A 20,284-nucleotide genomic window follows, 5' to 3' on the forward strand; every position below is an offset into this window, starting at 1 on the left:
AGAGGAAGGCGGAGGGACGCTCCTGGCTCAGTTGGGAACGCAGTCTGAGGTTGGGTCCTAGCACGCGTGGAGTTCCGTGCAGCCGCTCAGGGAGACATTCTCGGAGCGGGAGGTACAATCCAGGCCCAAGAGGTAGAAGAGGACCGGGTTTAGGCTGGAAGAGCCTTAGAGGAGCCATTTTTCAGGTGGGGCCCCAGACATAGGGTCTGACTGGGAGACCCGCCAAGATCGCTCAGGAGTCCGGTGGACTGGGTGCGATTCGAGCCCCCGATCGCAGTCTCCAGTAGGAGGGGACTCTGAGCTCTGGAAAGCCCTGGAAAGGAAAGGGAGGAGAAGAGGAGAGGTTGAGAGTCCCGGGTGTGGGTTGGGATGGGAAGGCTCCTCTAATCTGTTCATATCCCCCCCCCCCCCCCCCGACTCACACACTCGTACCGCCCTCCCGTCCCCCACTGAGGCACCACAACTGAGAATAGCTGACCCTGAGCAGTGACTTAGCACTAGGCACTGTTCGACGAACTGTACAGGACAACGGGCCTGTTACAGAGGGAGAAATAGGTATCTAGGTAACTTATGTGGTCTCTACCCAGTCTCTGCCCCTCAGGTCTGCCCAGTAATTCTGTGAACTTGGCCACATTGTTTCTGCTTTAGGAAATGAAGGAACTGTGGCTGCGGTTAAGGGGCTTTATTCAGTTTACTTAGGAAGTAACAATGTGGTTCCTGCTCTAAAGGAGTTGATCCTTTATATTTATAAATTAAATTTAAGCCTCACCCCCCCCCACCCCGTTATTTTCTGAGCGTACAGAGAATCATTGCCCTCAAAATGTTCAGAGTCAGGTTGAAACCAGAAAAATATCTGTTTGTGCTGCTGGTCACCTCACAGCCAAGTAAGTAGAGACAAGGATTGAATCTTATGGGCACTTTATTCAGATGGCCAGCAATCTAACATGATGAGTATTCTGTACCCAAGAGCCATCTTAACACCTCATCTCAACCAACCTTTTTATAAGGGGAAGGAAGGAATAGGTAAGGAGTGTGGAATTTAGGGTGAAGTTAATTAGATAAATGTTGCAGTCCAGCCTGACCGATGGTGGTGCAGTGTATATAAGAGTGTCGATGTGGGACACTGAGGCCCCAGGTTCGAAACTCCCAGGTCTCCAGCTTGAGCGGGGCTCATCCAGCTTGAAGCACAGGCTCGCCATCTTGAGTACAGGGTGTCCAGTATGAGCGTGGGATCAGGGACATGATCCTATGGTCACTGGCTTGAGCCCAAAGGGTCACTGGCTTGAAGCCCAAGGACGCTCAATTGAGCAAGGGATCACAGGCTCGCCCAGAACCCCCTCCCCCTGGGTCAAGGCAAGTATGAGAAGCAATCAATAAACAACTAAAGTGCCGCAACTACGAGATGCTTCTCATCATTCTCCCTGTCTGTCTGTCTGTCTCTCTCTCTCTCTTAAAAAAAAAAAATTAGTCCAGGGGTTCTTTTAGCATTCCTTCATCCTGCTGACCAGTACTTCTTTATCTGTGTCCTTGTCAGCCAGTATTCTGTCCTTAGAGCATCGGGGGCTTAGATACTGTTTTGTTTGTGGATCTCCTGCACCACAAAGGTGTATTACTTGTATATACATGTATCCAGCACCTGAAACAAAGTTTTTTAGTTGCATTAATCATTAAGTCTATTGATTATAACTAAAAGCTACTATTACTAGAGTTAAATTTCTAACTCTTGAATTCCCCTATCAACGTTGCAGTTGCGTAGGTAGATGTGCTGCAGGATGTTGCCATGAGAGAGGAATGCACAATACCAGTGGGGAGTGGAGGAATCTATGACTAATCCTGCCTGGAAATGGTGGTAGCTAGGAAAGTAAGGGTGAAAACAGCATGAACGCTAAAGACAAGGGAGCGCACAGTGACTGGCTTACTATTTCCTCCCTCTCTTTTACTTGTTTATTGAGTTACTGAGATGTGCCTGCCAAATCTTGGAGCTGGGTGTTCAACTGTGAACAAGATCCATGCGTTTTCTGCCTGACCAGGTGGTGGCACAGTGGATAGAGCGTTGGACAGGGACGCAGAGGACCCAGGTTTGAAACCCAAGGTTGCCGGCTTGAGTGTGGGGTCATCCCCCATGGTCACCAGCTTGAGCCCAAAGGTTGCTGGCTTGAGCAAGGGGTCACTCCCTCTGCTGTAGCCCTCCAGTACAGGCACATATGAGAAAGCAATCAATGAACTATGGTGCTGCAACAGAGAATTGCGGCACCTGTGCCTGACCTGTGGTGGCACAGTGGATAAAGTGTCGACCTGGAACGCTGAGGTTGTCGGTTTGAAACCCTGGGCTTGCCTGGTCAAGGCACATATGGGAGTTGATGCTTCCTGCTCCTCTCCCCTTTCTCTCAGTCTCTTCTCTCTAAAATGAATAAATAAAAATCTTGAAAAAAAAAGAAAAAAAGAATTGCGGTACCTGTCTGTCCCTATCTGTTTCTCTCTCTGTCTCTCTCTCACACACACACACACACACACACAAAGATAGTGTCTAGCAGGAAAGGGAGGTAAATTGCAAGCAGCGTGATGTGGGCAACACTAGGAAAATTATGAGGTACTGTGGGAACATGGAGGAGGTGTATGAGGGACCCAGATTTGTGGTATGGGTGGGGGGCCATGTGAGAGAGGACCTCCGGAGGATGAAATGTCTAAGCTGAGAGACAAACAGGACGAGTAGGAGCTAAGCAGTGAGCCCATTCAACTCCAGAGGGAGAGATCCTTGCCTGGTCTCTGGAATTCTCAAAGGAGGTGAGCTAGAAGCTGGGCCTTTAACAATGGAAAGCATGTAAAGGAAGAAAAGAGCCTAACAAAAAGCCTGGTGGTAAGAAAGCCTTGGCCTATATTCAGAGGACAGTGAATAGATCATTTCCGATGGAATGGGGATAGGAGGATGAGCAGTGTCCTTTATCTTGCCACTGACCATTTTCTTTAGTTAATTATTTACCCCTATCTTACCACTAGAACTTTGAGCGCCTGAGGTCAGGTATGTCTTTCATCTCTGTGTCTTTATTGTCTAGCACTGACTGGCTGAGAGTGACACTTTGAATTAGGGGAGAGTTGAATGATTTGAATGGTTTTAGATAAAGCTGGAAAATCAGGTGAGAAACCAGATTGTGCAGGACCTATGAACATTAGCTGAGAAGTATATATTTCATTCTTTGGGAAGCAAGTGTTTATGCTACCATCAAAACTGTAAACTGTGAAGAAGAGGCCCTAGCCGGTTGGCTCAGTGGTAGAGCGTCGGCCCAGCGTGTGGATGGCCCAGGTTTGTTTCCTGGTTAGGGCACACAGGAGAAGTGACCATCTGCTTCTCCTCCCCCCTTCCCGTGTGTGTGTGTGTGTGTGTGTGTGTGTGTGTGTGTGTGTGTGTGTGTGTGTTTGTGTGTGTGTCTCTTTTCCCCTCCCACAGCAGTGGCTCGATTGGTTTCAGCACATCAGCCCTGGGCGCTGAGGATGGCTCTGTGGAGCCTCCACCTCAGGTGCCAAAAATAGCTGGGTTGCAAGCATGGCCCCAGATGGGGGTTGCCAGGTGGACCCCTGTCAGGGCACATGTGGGAGTCTTTCTATCTCCCCTCTTATCACTTGGAAAAAGAAGAAAAAAAAATAACTGAAGATTAGATTGGCCTGAGCATGCTAAGGATTCCAAGGGATAAATGGGGGGGGGGGGGGGAGATTGGGTAGGAGGTTATCTTATGAAATAATAAAGATTTAGCTGATGATGGTGTTCATAGAAATGGGGCCAAAGGGGAAACAGTCTCAAGGGAAGAATGAAGAGTTTATGACCATTTGGATTTAAGAAATGAAGGAGGCCCTGGCTGGGTTGCTCAGTGGATAAAGCCTCATCCCAGCACACTGGTTGTGGGTTTGATCCCCGGTCAGGGCACATGGGAGATGCAACCAGTGAGTACACAGCTAAATGAAATAACTAAGTGGACTAACTTGATGCTTCTCTTCCTCTCTCAAATCAATAGAAAAATTTAAAAAGAATGAAAGGGATGTGGAAAATCACTCTGAGTAATGTATATGTACAGAAACAGGGAATTTGGGAGTTGTGTGGAAGGAGAGCTAGCTAGAGGGAAAAAAGAACCCCATTTTAGATGGGCTGAATTGGAAGAGATGGTGAGTTGTCCATATAGAAATATCAGTGGGAAAATGGGGAGTTACTTCCAAGAAGAAATGTGGGATTGAAATTCAGGAGAGAGGCCAGACCTGAAATCATGACTATAGAAAGGAAACAAGGCAATGAGAGAAGACCTAGACTCACAGATTCTCAGACATCCCCACACCTGGGGCTTGATTCCCTCCCCATCCCTGCCAAGTCAGCCCTGTCAGCATCTCCACAACAGCTCACTACTGCCCGGGTCCTTTCCCAGAGCCATCCCAAACAACTTGACAACGAAGCTGTCCTTACATTCAGCTCCTATTTGCTTTCCTTTAAATCCCAACATTGTTCATAACTGTCTTAACAGCTGCTGTGTCAAGCATTGACTACGCCAGGTACTGCTGTGCTCTGCTTTGCACATGTAACTTACACTGAACATGCAGGGGACTATATTCAGGAAGATTAGTGCAGTCATAAAACAGCTTTCTGTCTTCATCCTCACTCTTCACATCTTTGCTTGCCAAGGTGTGAAGGACAGACATTGCAATAGCCTAAATGTCCAGTTCACATTGTCAAAACTCTTATAAACTTAATTCAAAGTTAAAGTGATTCTCCTCTAACTTTAGTTAGGCCCACCTTTGGAGTGGAGGGTAGTTGACTTCTGTATTTCTCCATCTTGTTTCCTCATCTTCCCCCCACCCCCACACCATGCAGGCTGAGGCTTCAGACCCATAGGTATTGGTAGAAGGGGTTGTAAGAGTAGAGATGGGGGCAGGAAAGGTCCATTTGTCATTGGCATTAGTATTCTCTGAGCCAGATGAGGGTTTATAGCTTTTGTGGACCTCTCTTACCTGAAGTTCCCTTGACCTAGGGTTACACTTATCTTGCTGCTTTCAGGAGCTCCCTCAGCCTCTGGTTTCTGGAATCCCCCACTACCTGCAATTGGTCCCTTGTCCCTTTTAGTGGCCCCTCCTGGGCAAAGTCCATTTAAGATGGCTTCTAGGCCCTGGCCAGTTGGCTTAGTGGTAGAGCATTGGCCTGGCATGTGGATGTACTAGATTAGATTCTCGATCAGGGCACACAGGAAAAATTACCATCTGCTTCTCCCCCCCTCCCCCCCATCTCTTTTCCCCTCCCCTCCTGCAGCCTTGGCTCTATTGGAGCGAGTTGACCTGGGCCGCTAAAGATGGCTCCATTGCCTCTACCTCAGGCATTAAGAAGAGCTCGGCTGCTGAGCAATGGATCAATGCCCCAGATGGGCAGAGCATCACCCCCTAGTGGGCTTGTCGGGTGGATCCTGGTCAGGGCACATGCAGGAGTAAGTCTCTGCCTCCCCTCCCATCATTGAATTAAAAAAAAATATGGCTTCTAGTTGGCCCTCTCTTTTGCCTGGCCTACATCTGGTCTGTAGGAAACACTAATGCTTCTTTTGCTCAAAATCTGGGGGTGCAGACCATCTCATGTGCAACTACCTCTCCTTGCTTTGTTAATAGTCTCAGACTTTTCCATGCGGGGGACCCAGCACTAGCCTCTGTGTCAGCACAAGTTTTAGGGGGCACAAACCAAGCTATTCTTGGGGTTTTCTTCCTAGTTTCATGAATTGTGTTTCAAGAAAGCTGAGACTTGTGAATGTTCCAAAAGAGAAAGAAGAATGCTAATGGAGGAGGAGAGCTTTGAAATGCTGAAAGGAGGGGTTAACAGGATAGGGGGACAAGGAAGGATTAGGTAGGAGAGGATGAGCTCAGAGGATGCTTATCCCTCGGACTCTGGGAGAAAGCTGGAAGGGCAGCCAGGGGGCAGTTGACAGGGAAGGGCCTTTCACACTCATTGACCTCATTGACCTTAACCTTCCCAGGTAGGAACTAAAAAATTATAGAGAAGTTACTCTATGGCAACCCAAGGAGGGTGAAGAGGGCTGGAGAAGAGTTGTAGGCCTTGGGGAAACGCCGGCTGAATGAGGAGTCATGAGAAAAAGATTAGCTGGTGGCTGTGGGGACCAAGCCAAAGCGTGTACTTTCTGTGTGCCCATGTCCTCATGGTTTCCTATGCCCAGATCCCACACCAAGGTCATGGACATACAGGTGGGGTTACACATACCGACTCACATCCATATACACATTCGTGTATTTACATCTTTGAATACATAACATACGGCTTTACACGGGATTTATTTTCATTTTTTATTGTCACGTGGTTTACATACAATACTGTATACCAATCTTAATTGTTTGTTTGGTTAGTTTTTGACAATCTACACCCTTGTAACTCCACTCCAAACAAGCTATAGAATATTTTCATTCTAGAAATTTCCCTGATGCTGCTTTTTATCAGTCCCTCAAGATAGCTACTTTCTGTTACCATAGATTCTATCACCATAGATTCATTTTGCCTGTTCTTCTTTGTATAGTTTTATACATGATATACAAATACATTGATACCACACATTAACTGACCATTTTGTACCTTAGGCTTAGACCACTGTCATGAACTATCAGACGTTTGCTTTAGGTACACATATAATAACTTGCCTTCTCTATAACCCTAAAATCATAACTCAGATGAAATATTTATTTATTTTTCTGAAGTGAGAAGTGGGGAGGCAGAGAGACAGACTCCCACATGTGCCCAACTGGGATCCACCTGGCATGCTCACTAGGAGGCAATGCTCTGCTCATCTGGGGTGTTGCTCCATTGCAACTGGAGCCATTCTAGTGCCTGAGGTCAAGGCCATGGAGCCATCCTCAGCGCCCAGGCCAACTTTGCTCCAATGGAGCCTTGGCTGCGGTAGGGGAAGAGAGAGATAGAGAGAAAGGAGAGGGGGAAGGGTGGAGAAGCAGATGGATACTTCCCCTGTGTGCCTTGACTGGAAATTGAACCTGGGACTTCCATACACTGAGCCGATGCTCTACCACTGAGCCAACTGGCCAGGGCCCAGATGAAATATTTTAAACCTTTCCTTTCATATTCTTGGAGCTAAAACAAAGAGTTAGAAAGGTGGTAATCATTTCACCTTGCACAAGAGGTTTTTTTATTTTTCTCCGTGTGCTCTAGGACAGTGGTCCCCAACCCCCGGGCTGCGGACCGGTACCGGTCCGTGGGCCATTTGGTACCGGTCCACAGAGAAAGAATAAATAACTTACATTATTTCCGTTTTATTTATATTTAAGTCTGAACAATGTTTTATTTTTTAAAAAATGACCAGATTCCCTCTGTTACATCCGTCTAAGACTCACTCTTGACACTTGTTTCGTAAGTTCGACAATTATATTTTAAAATACCACAGTTTTTACGCCAGTCACATTTTATTTTGTGCATTTATCCATCCCACCCTAAAGGCTGGTTCGTGAAAATATTTTCTGACATTAAACCGGTCCGTGGCCCAAAAAAGGTTGGGGACCACTGCTCTAGGGTATTGGAAAATCGGGACATAGATTTTAAAACAGCACCATATTTAGCTAACTAGCTTTAACTTTTAGTTGTGGCCCATACCTACTTAAAGTCAAAGACGTTCACTCTCCGAGATACCTCCCGCCAGGGCCGCAGCAGAGGCATAGGAAGCTGCTGGCGAAGAGCTCCCGGGAGCGGAGAGTCACTGGTGGAGGCATATCTAAGTCGGGGACAGAACCTTCAGTCTGCCGGACTCCTCAGAGGTCAGGGCAGTGAGAGCAAAGCTGAGTCCACGGCCTGGTCAGGGCCAAGGGCCCATGTCAGAGGGGCAGAAGGGGGGGGGGCTAAGCCCAGGCAAGGCACAGGGGAGAAGTAAGTGCTGGAGGCAGAGTGGGAGGAGGAGAGACCAGACGTGGAGGCCACAGCTCTTTGGAAACTGTACCAGGTCACCAGCCCTCATCTCTGACAGCTGACTTGCTGCATGGGTGGGCCTGTCAACCTCACAGGAGTACTAGGTACCTCTCAGTTGCAGTGGGCCTTGGTTTGGGAACATAGAAGTGAAGGCGAGATAGAAAATAAGGGACAGGGGTGTGAGCAGCTGGGTCTAGACCTCAGGTCCATACCTGCTGCTTCTAAAATACAGATACTGGCAATCACTACCAATAGGACCTGGTGCCCTTCTGAACTGAGAGATTCCAGAACCACTTCAACTTCTGAAGCTCTGGCGCACCAGCCTGGGACAATGACCTCTAGCTTTAAAGGTTCAGGTCACAAGAAAATATCAGGCTGGGATCAAGGAAAGACTGCACCAGACCCTCAGGCAACACTCCCTTCTCCCCATCACTCATAAACTTGGCAAGATCCTGCTGCGGTCTTTGGCCGGAGATTCTCTGAATGGTGCTTTCTGTCCGTTAGACTTGCAGCCATCACAGGCTCCTAGATAAAGCTGAAAAGAGAGAGAGAGAGGATAGGAGGAAAAGAACTTTTGTTTCTTAAGCTTCTGCGCTATGCCAGGCCCTGTGCCAGGCAGTTTCTATCAGTCATTCCAATGTTGCATTCCTACAGCCTTTCCAGTTTGTGTTACTGGCTCAGTTTTCAGGTGAGGGCATCGACACCTGTCACTGTATTTAAGCCTTGGTCATCCTGGCATAGCCTCAGTTTCCCACAGCGAAGCAGGAAACTGGTTGTGGACTCTGACTCATATTTGTGCAGTCCTCTGGTCCCTGTTCAGCCTGAGTCGAGAGCCCAAAGTGAAGTTCATGGTCTGGCTTTTCCAAGAGCATTAGGTGATGCCTCTTTTCAACCAGAAGCAAATACCCAACAATTGTGTCCATCCGGTCTGACTGAGGATTAGTATTAGACCAAGCTCTCAGTGTCCTGGAATACCTGTGAGAAGCCTCGGGTCAGACCCAGCCCCTGACAGCAATGTCATCCCTCAGAATGTGAGACTCCAGGCATTGGTCAGGTACCAGGAGGCCGGAGAAAGGCTGAATCCAGCCAGTTTACCCATTAGTTTTAGGCTATGGCAACCCCTTCCCAATCGGCTGCTTTCCTCAAATATAGACATGTACTCTCATGGGAGCTGAGCTCTCCAGCCCAACTGTTGGACTGTTCTGGGGTGACCAGGAGAGAGAGAGAGCCATACGCAAGCCCCCTGGTTTAAAGTTCAGGTCATCACAGGGAGGGGAAGAATCTTCCTACTGGTGGCTGTCTAGTGTGTAAGGACAAGACCTGTGCTGGCACACTGCTCTTCTGACAGAGTAGGTGGCTCTGCTTGCCACCCAGAAAGCTGTGTGGATTTCCCAGGTGGGCCAATTAATAGGAAGTTCAGTCTCCTTCTCACCCCATCAAACCAGATCCCCACGAGGTGCTCCCTCAGACCTCCCTTACCCCCTGCACGCTCCAACAGCCCTGCAAGAACCAGCGCGCCAAACACCCTGAAAGTCTCTTGAGAAGAGCTGTGCTTGGCTGGAGAAGTCCAAGGGGGAATGTCTTACACTTGCCATTCTGACTCCACTGTTGAAAACAAGACTTAGTAGAAATAATCAGTACAAATGAAACAGAGACAGCAGCCATACTCGGTAAAATCTGATTGAGGAATCAAGTCTTCATTGTAAAATTCATGTGGAAAAAGATTTGATCTTGAGAAAAATCTATTTTTTTTCTTCTTTTCCAAGTAAGAGGAGAAGAGATAGACTCCCACATGTGCCCCTACCAGAATCCACCCGACAACCGCCATCTGGGGCCAATGCTCTGCCCATCTGCAGCCATGCTTGCAATTGAGCTATATTTTTAGCACCTGAGGTAGAGGCTCCAAGGAGCCATCCTCAGCGCTCAGGGCCAACGCGCTGGAACCAATTGAGCCATGGTGATAGGGAAAGAGAGAGAAAGAGAAGGGAAGGGGGAGGGTTGGAGAAGCAGATGTTTGCTTCTCCTGTGTGCACTGATCAGGAATCGAATGCTGGGCTGATGCTCTACCACTGACCAACTGGCCAGGGCAGGAAAAATAATCTCTATAAAATATTTTTAATTCATTGATTTTAGAGAGAGAAAAAGGGGGAGGTGAGAGAGAGAAATATTGACTTGCTATTACTTATTTATATATTCGTTGCTTGATTCTCTTATGTGCCCTGACCAGGGATCGAACTGCAACCTTGGCATATTGGGATGATGCTCTAACCAACTGGGCTACCTGGCCAGAACAGGAAAAATAATGGCTAAACTAAATGGAAAGTGAAAAAAATTGGAATTAATTAACTATGAAATAGAGAAAATCAATTAAGGGATTAAATTAGCTTAATGGAATCTGTTAAGGAAAATAGTTTCAGTCTGACCAGGCGGTGGTGCAGTGGATAGAGCGCCAACCAGGGACCAGGTTCGAAATCCTGAGGTCGCCAGCTTGAGTGTGAGATCATAGACCTGATCCTATGGTTTCTGGCTTGAGTGCAAGGTTGCTGGTTTGAGTAAGGGGTCACTGGCTCAACTGGAGCCCCCCCCCCATCAAGGCACATATGAGGAGCAGTCAATAAACAACTAAGGTGCAGCAACTATGGGTTGATGCTTCTCATCTCTCTCTCTTTCTGTCTGTCTCTCACAAAAAAAGGGAGGGAGGGAGGGAGGGAGGAAGGAAGGAAGGAAGGAAATAAAAATAAAAATATAGTATTGGCAAAACCTCAAAAATAGTTTAATGATTTTATGTAAAAGTGCCATATCAAAATATTCTTAGGGTTCGGAGGTGGAGCCAGAACATCTTAAACCCTGCAGAGTTCAGATTAGTGCAGAAAGGGATGTTAGTGCCCTGTCCTCTACCCACCCGGGTTAGGGGCACCGCTGATCTCAACTCACGGGCTGTGTTCTCTCTCAGAGCCATGCTGTGAGGTTCAGAGACTGCTCTCATCCCTCCTGCACTTTACTAGCACACGATGGGCAGTTCTTGCCTAACCAGGGAGAGTGCTGCCTTTGGAAAGGAGAGAAGTCTGAAGAAGTTGATCCCTGGGACGGGTTTTTTCCTGGATGCCCAGAGACAATCCCTTGGCTAATAAATGAAGAGATGGAGGTTGTAATGGGGAAAAGTAGAGGGGTGCTTGAGGATGGGGTGTGAGTGCTAGATCACATGGGTTAGTAACCAGCATTTGGATTGGCTTAACAAAGTTGTGGGACTAGACCCAAAGCCCATCCTCTCTCCCCTACACTCAGCACCTCCAAAATGGCCTGGGGACAGGGAGTGGGCAGGTCCTTAGGAGGAGCCGACATGTGGCATCGATATGTATGGCATCAGGTCATGATGGCCCCATTGGTGAAGACGGGAACGATGACTAATATATTCATTCAACCCATGTTTCTTGGATACTATTCTGTACCAGAAATCCTGGGCACTGTGAGGCTACAGCAGTGGACAAGAAGATCAAGATCCCTGTCCTAATGAGCCATACAGTCCAGTGGGAGGAGACTGGTGATAGCAAACAAATGAGTGATAATGTCAGGTAATAGCAAGTGAGGTGAAGACAAAAACACTTATATTTTGAAAAGGTCACCCTGATTGCCGTGAGAAGATTAGAATGTAGGGAGAAAGCAAGAAGTTCAGTTGGAAAGTATTGCATCATCAGGAGAATCATGATATCTTGGTCTGGAATGTTAGCCCTGGAGATGGAGAGAAGTAAATGGATTTGGAATATATTTAGGTAGTAGAGCTAATACATTGGATGAGGGGGGCAGAGGGAAACAGGGATTAGGGATGTGAACTTGTGTAACTAGTGGATAATGGTGCTGTTGATTGAGACTGAAAAGCCTAAAGATAAACATGTATTGGAGGTGTGGGCATATGTAAATTAAAAGTCCTATACTGGGGCCCTGGCCGGTTGACTCAGTGGTAGAGCATCAGCCTGGCATGCGGAAGTCCTGGGTTTGATTCCCGGCCAGGGCTCACAGGAGAAGCGCCCATCTGCTTCTCCACCCCTCCCCCTCTCCTTCCTCTGTGTCTCTCTCTTCCCCTCCCTCAGCCAAGGCTCCATTGGAGCAAAGATGGCCCGGGTGCTGGGGATGGCTCCGTGGCCTCTGCCTCAGGCGCTAGAGTGACTCTGGTCGCAACAGAGCAACGCCCCAGATGGGCAGAGCATCACCCCTGATGGGCTTGCCGGATGGATCCCGGTTGGGTGCATGCGGGAGTCTGTCTGACTGCCAGCTTCGGAAAAATACAAAAAAAAAAAAAAAGAAAGAAAAAAGAAAAAGTCCTATACTGACTATGCTATTTGAGATGCCAATTAGGCATCCAAGTGCAGTCTGGAGCTCAGTGGAGAGGTCAAGCAGGGGTACAGTCTGGGACTCAATGGTTTACAAGGGGTGAGGTGAATCACCTAGACTCTGGATTTTAGAGTGGTGGCTCTCAGCTGCATTTTTTTTAATTAAGCAATAATTTTCAGTTTACCAGATGAAACAGACTCGCAACATAATCTGCATGAATGCAAATAAACCATTTACAGCAAGTGATAAGGAAAGTGTGAAAAAAGGAAAAAAGCATACATTGGAAGAAAGAGTCCCTTGAAATAAGAAAAGTAAACCATTATTATAAAGGACTTTACCAAGAAGTGTTCTATTTTCCCCATCCCATTTGATGGAAGTCAACAAGAGCATCTAGCACTTTGTGTTCATGTCAAATGTCAGATCAGAGCATCTTAACACAAAGCAAAAGGATTTTTTTTTTTTAGCAAGGGGTGGGGAAGGGAGAGAGATGAGATACATTAACTCATAGTTGCATCATTTTAGTTATTTGTTGATTGCTTCTCATATGTGCCTTGGCCAGGGGGGAGGCTCAAGCCAAGCCAGTGACCCCTTGCTCAAGCCAGTGATCATGGGATCATGTTTATGATCCCACGCTCAAGCCCGTGACCTCAGAGTTTTGAACCTGGGACCTCAGCATCCCAGGTCGATGTTCTATCCACTGCGCCAGCACTGGTCAGGCAAAGCAAAAAAGATTTTTTAAAAAGAAAAACAAACAAAGGAGACCCTTAACCCCCCCCCCCCAAACCATAGGACAGTAACTAACCCCAGAGTTCAAATTCCAAAGAAGAGAAAGAGGCAATTGAAAAAGGTGATGAGGGTACAGGTGAGGGTACAGGTGATGACAGGAACAGAGGGTATTTGTGTGCTGGTAGGAATGATCCATGTAGAAGCTGAAATTGTTGGAGGGGAGATTGAGGAGGTGGGAAGGATCCAGGGCTCATATCGAAGGTTTGGCCTTTCCCTGGAGCATCACACTGGCTACTCTGAAGTGGACCCTGTTTTGGTCACGATTGCCTACCTCTGGATTCAACCTCTCCACCTGTCCCCTGCTCGTGCTCGGCAGCTCCTTGCAGCCCCCATTCCTGCTAAAAGGAAGCTTTCCTGCAGGGAGCTGCTGCACAGCCCATGACTTCCCCTTTAGTGTCCTTGGAGCACCAGAGACAGCTGTGCTTGGAAACCAGTGTCTCAGCTCTTGGAAACCAGTGTCTCTAGCTCCCATAGTCAGGAGCTAGAGCCCAGGCTACCTAGGCAGTGCTGTCAATGCCCACCAGCAATTCTCCACCCAACATTGACCTTCATGGTGCTTACCATAATCCTCCCCAGGTTCTTCACACATCACTCTCTCCTTGTTGCCACACCCAGCTCCTTGAACTCTCTCAGGTACTGCTGAATGTTCTTGCCTTCTTTGTCACCCTTTCTCACTCCTCCACCTTGCTAAGTCTTGCCTAGCCTCCTATCTTAGTTTAGCAGTCACATCTCAAACAGCCCTTCTCTGATCCCCTCAACTAGGTTAGGCCCTCTCATTAGTTCTACCTCCAACTTGGGACACTGACTCTTTTATAGTGCTTTTCCTACTTGTATTTTTTTTGTCCAATGTCTGCATTCCACACTGGACTGTCATCTAGTTTACCACAGTTATTTTCAGTGCCTGGCATGTAGTAGGTGCTGAGTAATTATATGCTAAAAGAACAATTGGTGGCTATTTTATAGACTATTTGTTATTTACATGGTTCATATGTTGTGTTCAATATTTTATTCTCCTCTACACACATTTCACTACAAATTTTTGAAGCTTTCCTGATCACATCCATGATTACGTTCATCTCTGCTTGAAGACATGTTAAGAATTTAATTCGCCTGGGCTGTGGTGGAGCAGCGGATAGAGCACTGACCTGGAACACTGAGGTTGTTGGTTTGAAACCCTGGGCGTGCCTGGTCAAGGCACATACGACAAGCAACCAATGAACAGCTAGAGTGAAGCAACTATTTGGGTCCTGTCCCCTCTCTGTAAAATCGGAAGGAAGGAGAGGAGAGGAGAGGACAGGAGGGGAGGGGTGGGGAGGGGAGGGGAGGGGAGGGGAGGAGGAGGGAGGGAGGGATGAGTTTAATTCAATGTCTTTTTGACCATTCATTTAAAATAGAAAGAGGTACTAAGCTCTGCATTATTGCTTCTTCCCAATAGGATGGCTGCTTTGGTTTTATGTGAACCAACAGAACTTTACAACATTTTGAATCAGGTCACAAAACTATCCAGATTGACTGAACCCAACTATCTCTGTTTATTGGGTAAGTACTTAAAAAAAAATATTTTGTGGATAGGATCCTTCAAACATTATTTCAGTGAATTAACAGACTTTTGGGGATGGAAGAATAAATGATTTTAGAAATCTGTTAAGAGCCCTGGCCAATGGCACAGTGGACAGAGCATCATCCCGGAGTGCCGAGGTCGCTAGCTTCATCCAAAGGTCTCCAATCTCAAGGGGATCCTGATCCCGAGGTCATGGGCTCAGTCCCAAGGTCGCCAGTTTGAACCTTGGTCAGGATGCCTATGAGAAGCAATCAATGGATGCACAACTATAGTGGAAAATGAGTTGCTGGTTTCTCTCTCTCGCTCTTCTCCTCTCCCTTCCTCTCTCTCCAAAATAAAAATCTGCTAAGTTTTTTTGTTTATTTTATTGATTTTAGAGAGAGAGGAAGGGAGGGAAAGAGACAGAGACAGGGCATGGATCTGTTCCTGAATGTGCCCTGACCGGGAATAGAACTGGTTACCTCTGTGCTTTGGGGTAATGCTCTAACCAACTGAGGTATCCGGCCAGGGAAAAAGATGTTAGATTTATCAGGCATATGCTACTCACTCACATGACTTGGAAATCATGCCAGATTAAATCTAGCAGTTCCTGGAAGACTTGTGTTCTGAGTTTACTTGTTTTAGTGAGGTATATCAAACACCTAACAAATACATAGTAATACCATTAATCGCTCATGTACTCACCACTCAGATTTAACATAAATTGAATGTTACACTTTTATATGTGCCCTTCTTTTGTACCCCATCCTGAGCCCATTTTTTTCTCTCCCCAAAGATAACTGTTTCTATATTTTCACATTTTTATTGCATATGCAGGCATCCCAAAATAATGTGTGGTAAACATTTACACAAATAGTACTATAATATACAATCATTATATAACTTGCTTTTTATGTTGTTTAAAATTATATTTTGATACTTTCCCCCATGTCTAAATGTGAAGACCTGATTTACGTGACTGTTAGTTGGGATATAAATCTAGTATTCCTAATTGATTGCACTGTGTTGCTTGCATTGCGTGGCTCTAATGCAGGGGTCGTGAACCTTTTTGGCTGAGAGAGCCATAAACGCCACATATTTTAAAATGTAATTCCATGAGAGCCATATAACGACCCGTGTACGTTATGCATTATCCAATAAAAATGTGGTGGTGTCCTGGAGGACAGCTGTGATTGGCTCCAGCCACCCGCAACCATGAACATGAGCGGTAGGAAATGAATGGATTGTAATACATGAGAATGTTTTATATTTTTAACATTATTTTTTTTTATTAAAGATTTGTCTGTGAGCCAGTTGCAACCATCAAAAGAGCCACATCTGGCTTGTGAGCCATAGGTTCCCAACCCCTGCTCTAAAGGATAGTGCTGCAGTGAACAAGTTTGTGCATTCCTCCTTATTAACATGCAACAGTTTCTTTGGGATATCTACCTAGAAGTGGAATTGTCCAGTTGCAAATTCAGTTTCACTACATTATTATCAAATTGCCCTCCAAATAGATTGTATCAATTTACACTCCCCCCTGACCAGGAGGTGGCAGTGGATAGAGCATCATCTTGGGAGACTGAGGACCCAGGTTTCAAACCCCAAGATCACTGGCTTGAGTGTGGGCTCATCTGGCTTGAATTTGGGCTCACCAGCTTGAGTGTGGGGTCACTGGCTTGAGTATGGGATTATAGACATGACCCCATGGTCACTGGCTTGAGCCCAAATGTCACTGGCTTGAAGCCCAAGGTCACTGGCTTGAGCCCAAATGTCGCTGGCTTGAAGCCCAAGGTCATTGGCTTGAGCCCAAGGCCGCTGGCTTGAGCCCAAGGCCACTGGCTTGAGCCCAAAGCCTCTGGCTTGAGCCCAAGGTTGCTGGCTTGAGCAAGGGGTCACTGGTTCAGCTGGAGCCCCCAGTCAAAGCACATATGAGAAAACAATGAATGAACAATTAAAGTGCTGCAACAAGTTGATGCTTCTCATCTCTTTCCCTTCCTATCTGTCTCTGTCTGTCTCTCTCATAAAAAAAAAGTATACTCCCATTATTAGTGTAAGAAACATACCTTCTAATACCTGGTTTTGTCAGCTTTTAATATTTTTGCAATCTGACTGGTGTGAATTTGTATTATGATGTTCTTCCCTCCAATTAAAAAAGTTGTGATAAAATACACATAACAGCCTGACCTGTGGTGGCGCAGTGGATAAAGCGTCGACCTGGAAATGCTGAGGTCGCCGGTTCGAAACCCTGGGCTTGCCTGGTCAAGGCACATATGGGAGTTGATGCTTCCAGCTCCTCCCCCCTATCTCTCTCTCCTCTCTGTCTCTCTCTGTCTCTCTCTCTCTCCTCTCTAAAATGAATAAATAAATAAAGAATAAAAAAATGAATAAATAAATAAAAAATAAAAAAATAAAAAAGATTAAAAAAAAATACACATAACAAAATTTACCATCATAACCATTTTTAAATGTACAGTTCACTGTTATTCAGTACATAATGTTGTGCAACTTTGTGCACTACCATCCATCCCCGTAATTCTTTTCATCTGTAAACTGTAAAACTGAAACTCTATACCTATTTTGTGTGTGTGTGTATGTGAGAGGGGGGGATAAGAAACATCAACTCATAGTTGCAGCACCTTAGTTGTTCATTGATAGCTTCTCATACATGCCTTCACCGGAGAACTCCAGAAGAGCCAGAGACCCCTTGCTCAAGCCAGCCACATTAGGGCTTTAAGCCAGTGACCTTGGGCTTCAAGCCAGTGACCTTTGGCTTCAAGCTAGTGACTGTGGGACCATGTCAATGATCCCACACTCAAACTGGTGATCCCACACTCAAACCAGGGACCTCGGGGTTTTGAACAAAGGACCTTCTCCCAGGTCAACGCTCTATCCACTGCACCACTGCCAGTCAGCCAAAACTCTATACCTATTAACAACTCTGCATTCCCCTCCCCCTAACCCCCCGGCAGCCTCTATTCTGCTTTCTGTCTCTATGCTTGTGACTATTCTAGGTACCTTATATAAGTGGACTCATACACTATTTGTTTTTTGTGACTGGATTATTTCACTTAGTATCATGAAGTCCTCAACAAGGCTCATCCATGTTGCATATTGTAGAAGTTTCTTTCCTTTTTAAGGCTGAACAATATTCCATTGTATGTCATATTTTGCTTATTCCTGTATTCATCAGTGGACATTTGGATTGCTTCCACATTTTAGCTATTGTAAATAATATCTCTTTGAGATCCTGACTTTATTTCTTTTGGATATATACCTCAAAATGAAACTGCTGGATCATATGGTAATTCTATTTTTTTTTTCATTAAAAAATTTTTTTATTAATTTTTACTTTACTGTGTTTACATGGGTTCAAGTGTCCCACTGAATATAACTCCCGCACCCCCACCCCTGCTATTTTTAATTTTTTTGAGGCATTGCCATATTATTTTCTATAATGACTACAACATTTTACGTCCCCACTGATAGTGTACAAAGGTTCCAGTTTCTCCAAATCCTTATCTCAGTTGTTACTTTCTGATTTTTTTAAAATAATAACCCTTCTGATGTTTGGGAAGTGGTATCTCATCGTAGTTTTGATTTGCATTTCCCTAATGATTCATGATCTCAAGCATCTTGTCATGTACTCATTGTGCATTTGTTTATATGCTTTGGAGAAATGTCTATGCAAACTCTTTCCCAGTTTTGAATCATGTTTTTGTTGTTGCTGTTGTTCATTGTTGAATTTTAGGAATTCTCTATATATTCTGGTATTTGCAGATTTAATTTTCATGAAGTTCATTTTGTCTATTTTTTCTTTTGTTGCTTGTGTTTTTGGTGTTATATCTAAGAAATCATTGCCAAAGCCAATGTTGTGAAGCTTTTGCCTTATGTTTTCTTCTGTTTTATATTTTTTAGGTCTCGATCAATTTTAAGTTCATTTATGTATGTGGTGTTGAAAAAGGTCCAGCCTCATTCTTTTGCATGTTTATTCAGAATCGTTTGTTGAAATGACTCTCCTATTCATGGTTCCTGGAGGTTCCATATGAATTTAGGATGGGTTGGGTTTTTTTTATCGCTCAAAAGGTATCACTGGAATTTTGATAGGGATAGCATTGAGTCTGTAGATTGCTTTGCATAGCATTGATATCTTAACAACATCAAGTCTTGTATTCCATAAACATGGAGTGTTTTTCCATTTATTTGTTTGTTCTTTAATTTCTTTTAGCAACATTTTATAGTTTTCAGTGTACAAGTATTTCATATATTTAAAAAATTTTTAATTTTTTTAACTTTTCAATTACAGTTGGCATTCAATATTATTTAGATTCAGATGTATATTATAGTGGTTTGGCATTTGTAAAACTTGTGAGTTTCCCCCCCCATAAGTCATGTACCCACTTGATATTATATATAGTTATTACAATAGTATTACATTGTATCCTTATGACTATTTTATAACTGCCAATTTGTACTTCTTTTTTTTTATTTATATATATTTTTTCATTTTTCTGAAGCTGGAAACAGGGAGGCAGTCAGACAGACTCCTGCATGCGCCTGACCGGGATTCACCCGGCATGCCCACCAGGGGGCGATGTTCTGCCCCTCTGGGGCGTCACTGTTGCATCCAGAGCCATTCTAGCACCTGAGGCAGAGGCCACAGAGCCATCCCCAGCGCCCGGGCCTTCTTTGCTCCAATGGAGCCTCGGCTGCGGGAGGGGAAGAGAGAGACAGAGAGGAAGGAGAGGGGGAGGGGTGGAGAAGCAGATGGCCGCTTCTCCTGTGTGCCCTGGCCGGGAATCAAACCCGGGACTCCTGCACGCCAGGCCGACGCTCTACCGCTGAGCCAACCGGCCAGGGCCTGTACTTCTTAATCCTTTATGTTTTCACCCAGCTGTCCAGCCCCATTTCCTCTGGCAACCATCAGTTTGTTTTCTGTATTTATGAGCTTGTTTCTGTTTTGTTTGTTTATTTTGTTTAATTTTTTTTTTTTTACAGAGACAGAGAGAGAGAGTAAGAGACAGACAGACAGGAACGGAGAGATGAGAAGCATCAATCATTAGTTTTTCGTTGTACATTGCAACACCTTAGTTGTTCATTGATTGCCTTCTCATATGTGCCTTGACCACGGACCTTCAGCAGACCGAGTAACCCCTTGCTCGAGCCAGCAACCTTGGGCTCAAGCTGGTGAGCTTTTGCTCAAACCAGATGAGCCTGCACTCAAGCTGGCGACCTTGGGGTCTCGAACCTGGGTCTTCTGCATCCCAGTCTGGTGCTCTATCCACTGCGCCACTGCCCGGTCAGGCTATTTTGTTTTTTAGACTTCATTTATAAGTATTGGTCTTTCTCTGTCTCACTTATTTCCTGTAGCTTAAGATCCTTAGGCACATTTATGTAGTCACAAATTAATATTTTATTCTTTTTTATTTCTAAGTAATATTCCATTGTATAGATATACTACTTCTTATCTATTTCTTTTTATTTATTAACTTTTAGAGAGAGAGAGTGGGAAAGAGGAGGGAGAAGTAGAAAGCATCAGCTCCTAGCAGTTGCTTCCTGTATGTGCCTTGATCAGGCAAGCCCAGGGTTTCAATCAGCGACCACAGATCAGGCTTATCCTTTCCTCTTTTGATTGGAGCATTTAATCTATTTACACTTAAAGTAAGTTTTGATAGTTATATATATAGTTATTG

General features: G+C 45.3%; 1 protein-coding gene across 2 annotated transcripts in view; it reads left to right on the forward strand.

Moving 5' to 3' along the window:
- Positions 1–61: 61 nt before the first annotated feature.
- The window catches only part of STYXL1 (serine/threonine/tyrosine interacting like 1), a 73,318-nt gene continuing 53,095 nt past the window's right edge, over positions 62–20,284 (forward strand). Inside the window, exons 1-2 of one of the 2 annotated variants that reach the window (XM_066274504.1) lie at positions 62–185; positions 14,487–14,590. In XM_066274504.1, coding sequence (XP_066130601.1) covers positions 14,488–14,590 — 103 coding nt within the window. In that variant the 5' untranslated portion in view covers positions 62–185; position 14,487. Of the gene's footprint in view, positions 186–850; positions 885–14,486; positions 14,591–20,284 lie in introns of those variants that run through there. The other variant, XM_066274505.1, reaches the window with a different exon arrangement.

This window comes from Saccopteryx bilineata, chromosome 4 (genome assembly GCF_036850765.1).
Source record: "Saccopteryx bilineata isolate mSacBil1 chromosome 4, mSacBil1_pri_phased_curated, whole genome shotgun sequence".
NCBI lineage: Eukaryota > Metazoa > Chordata > Mammalia > Chiroptera > Emballonuridae > Saccopteryx > Saccopteryx bilineata.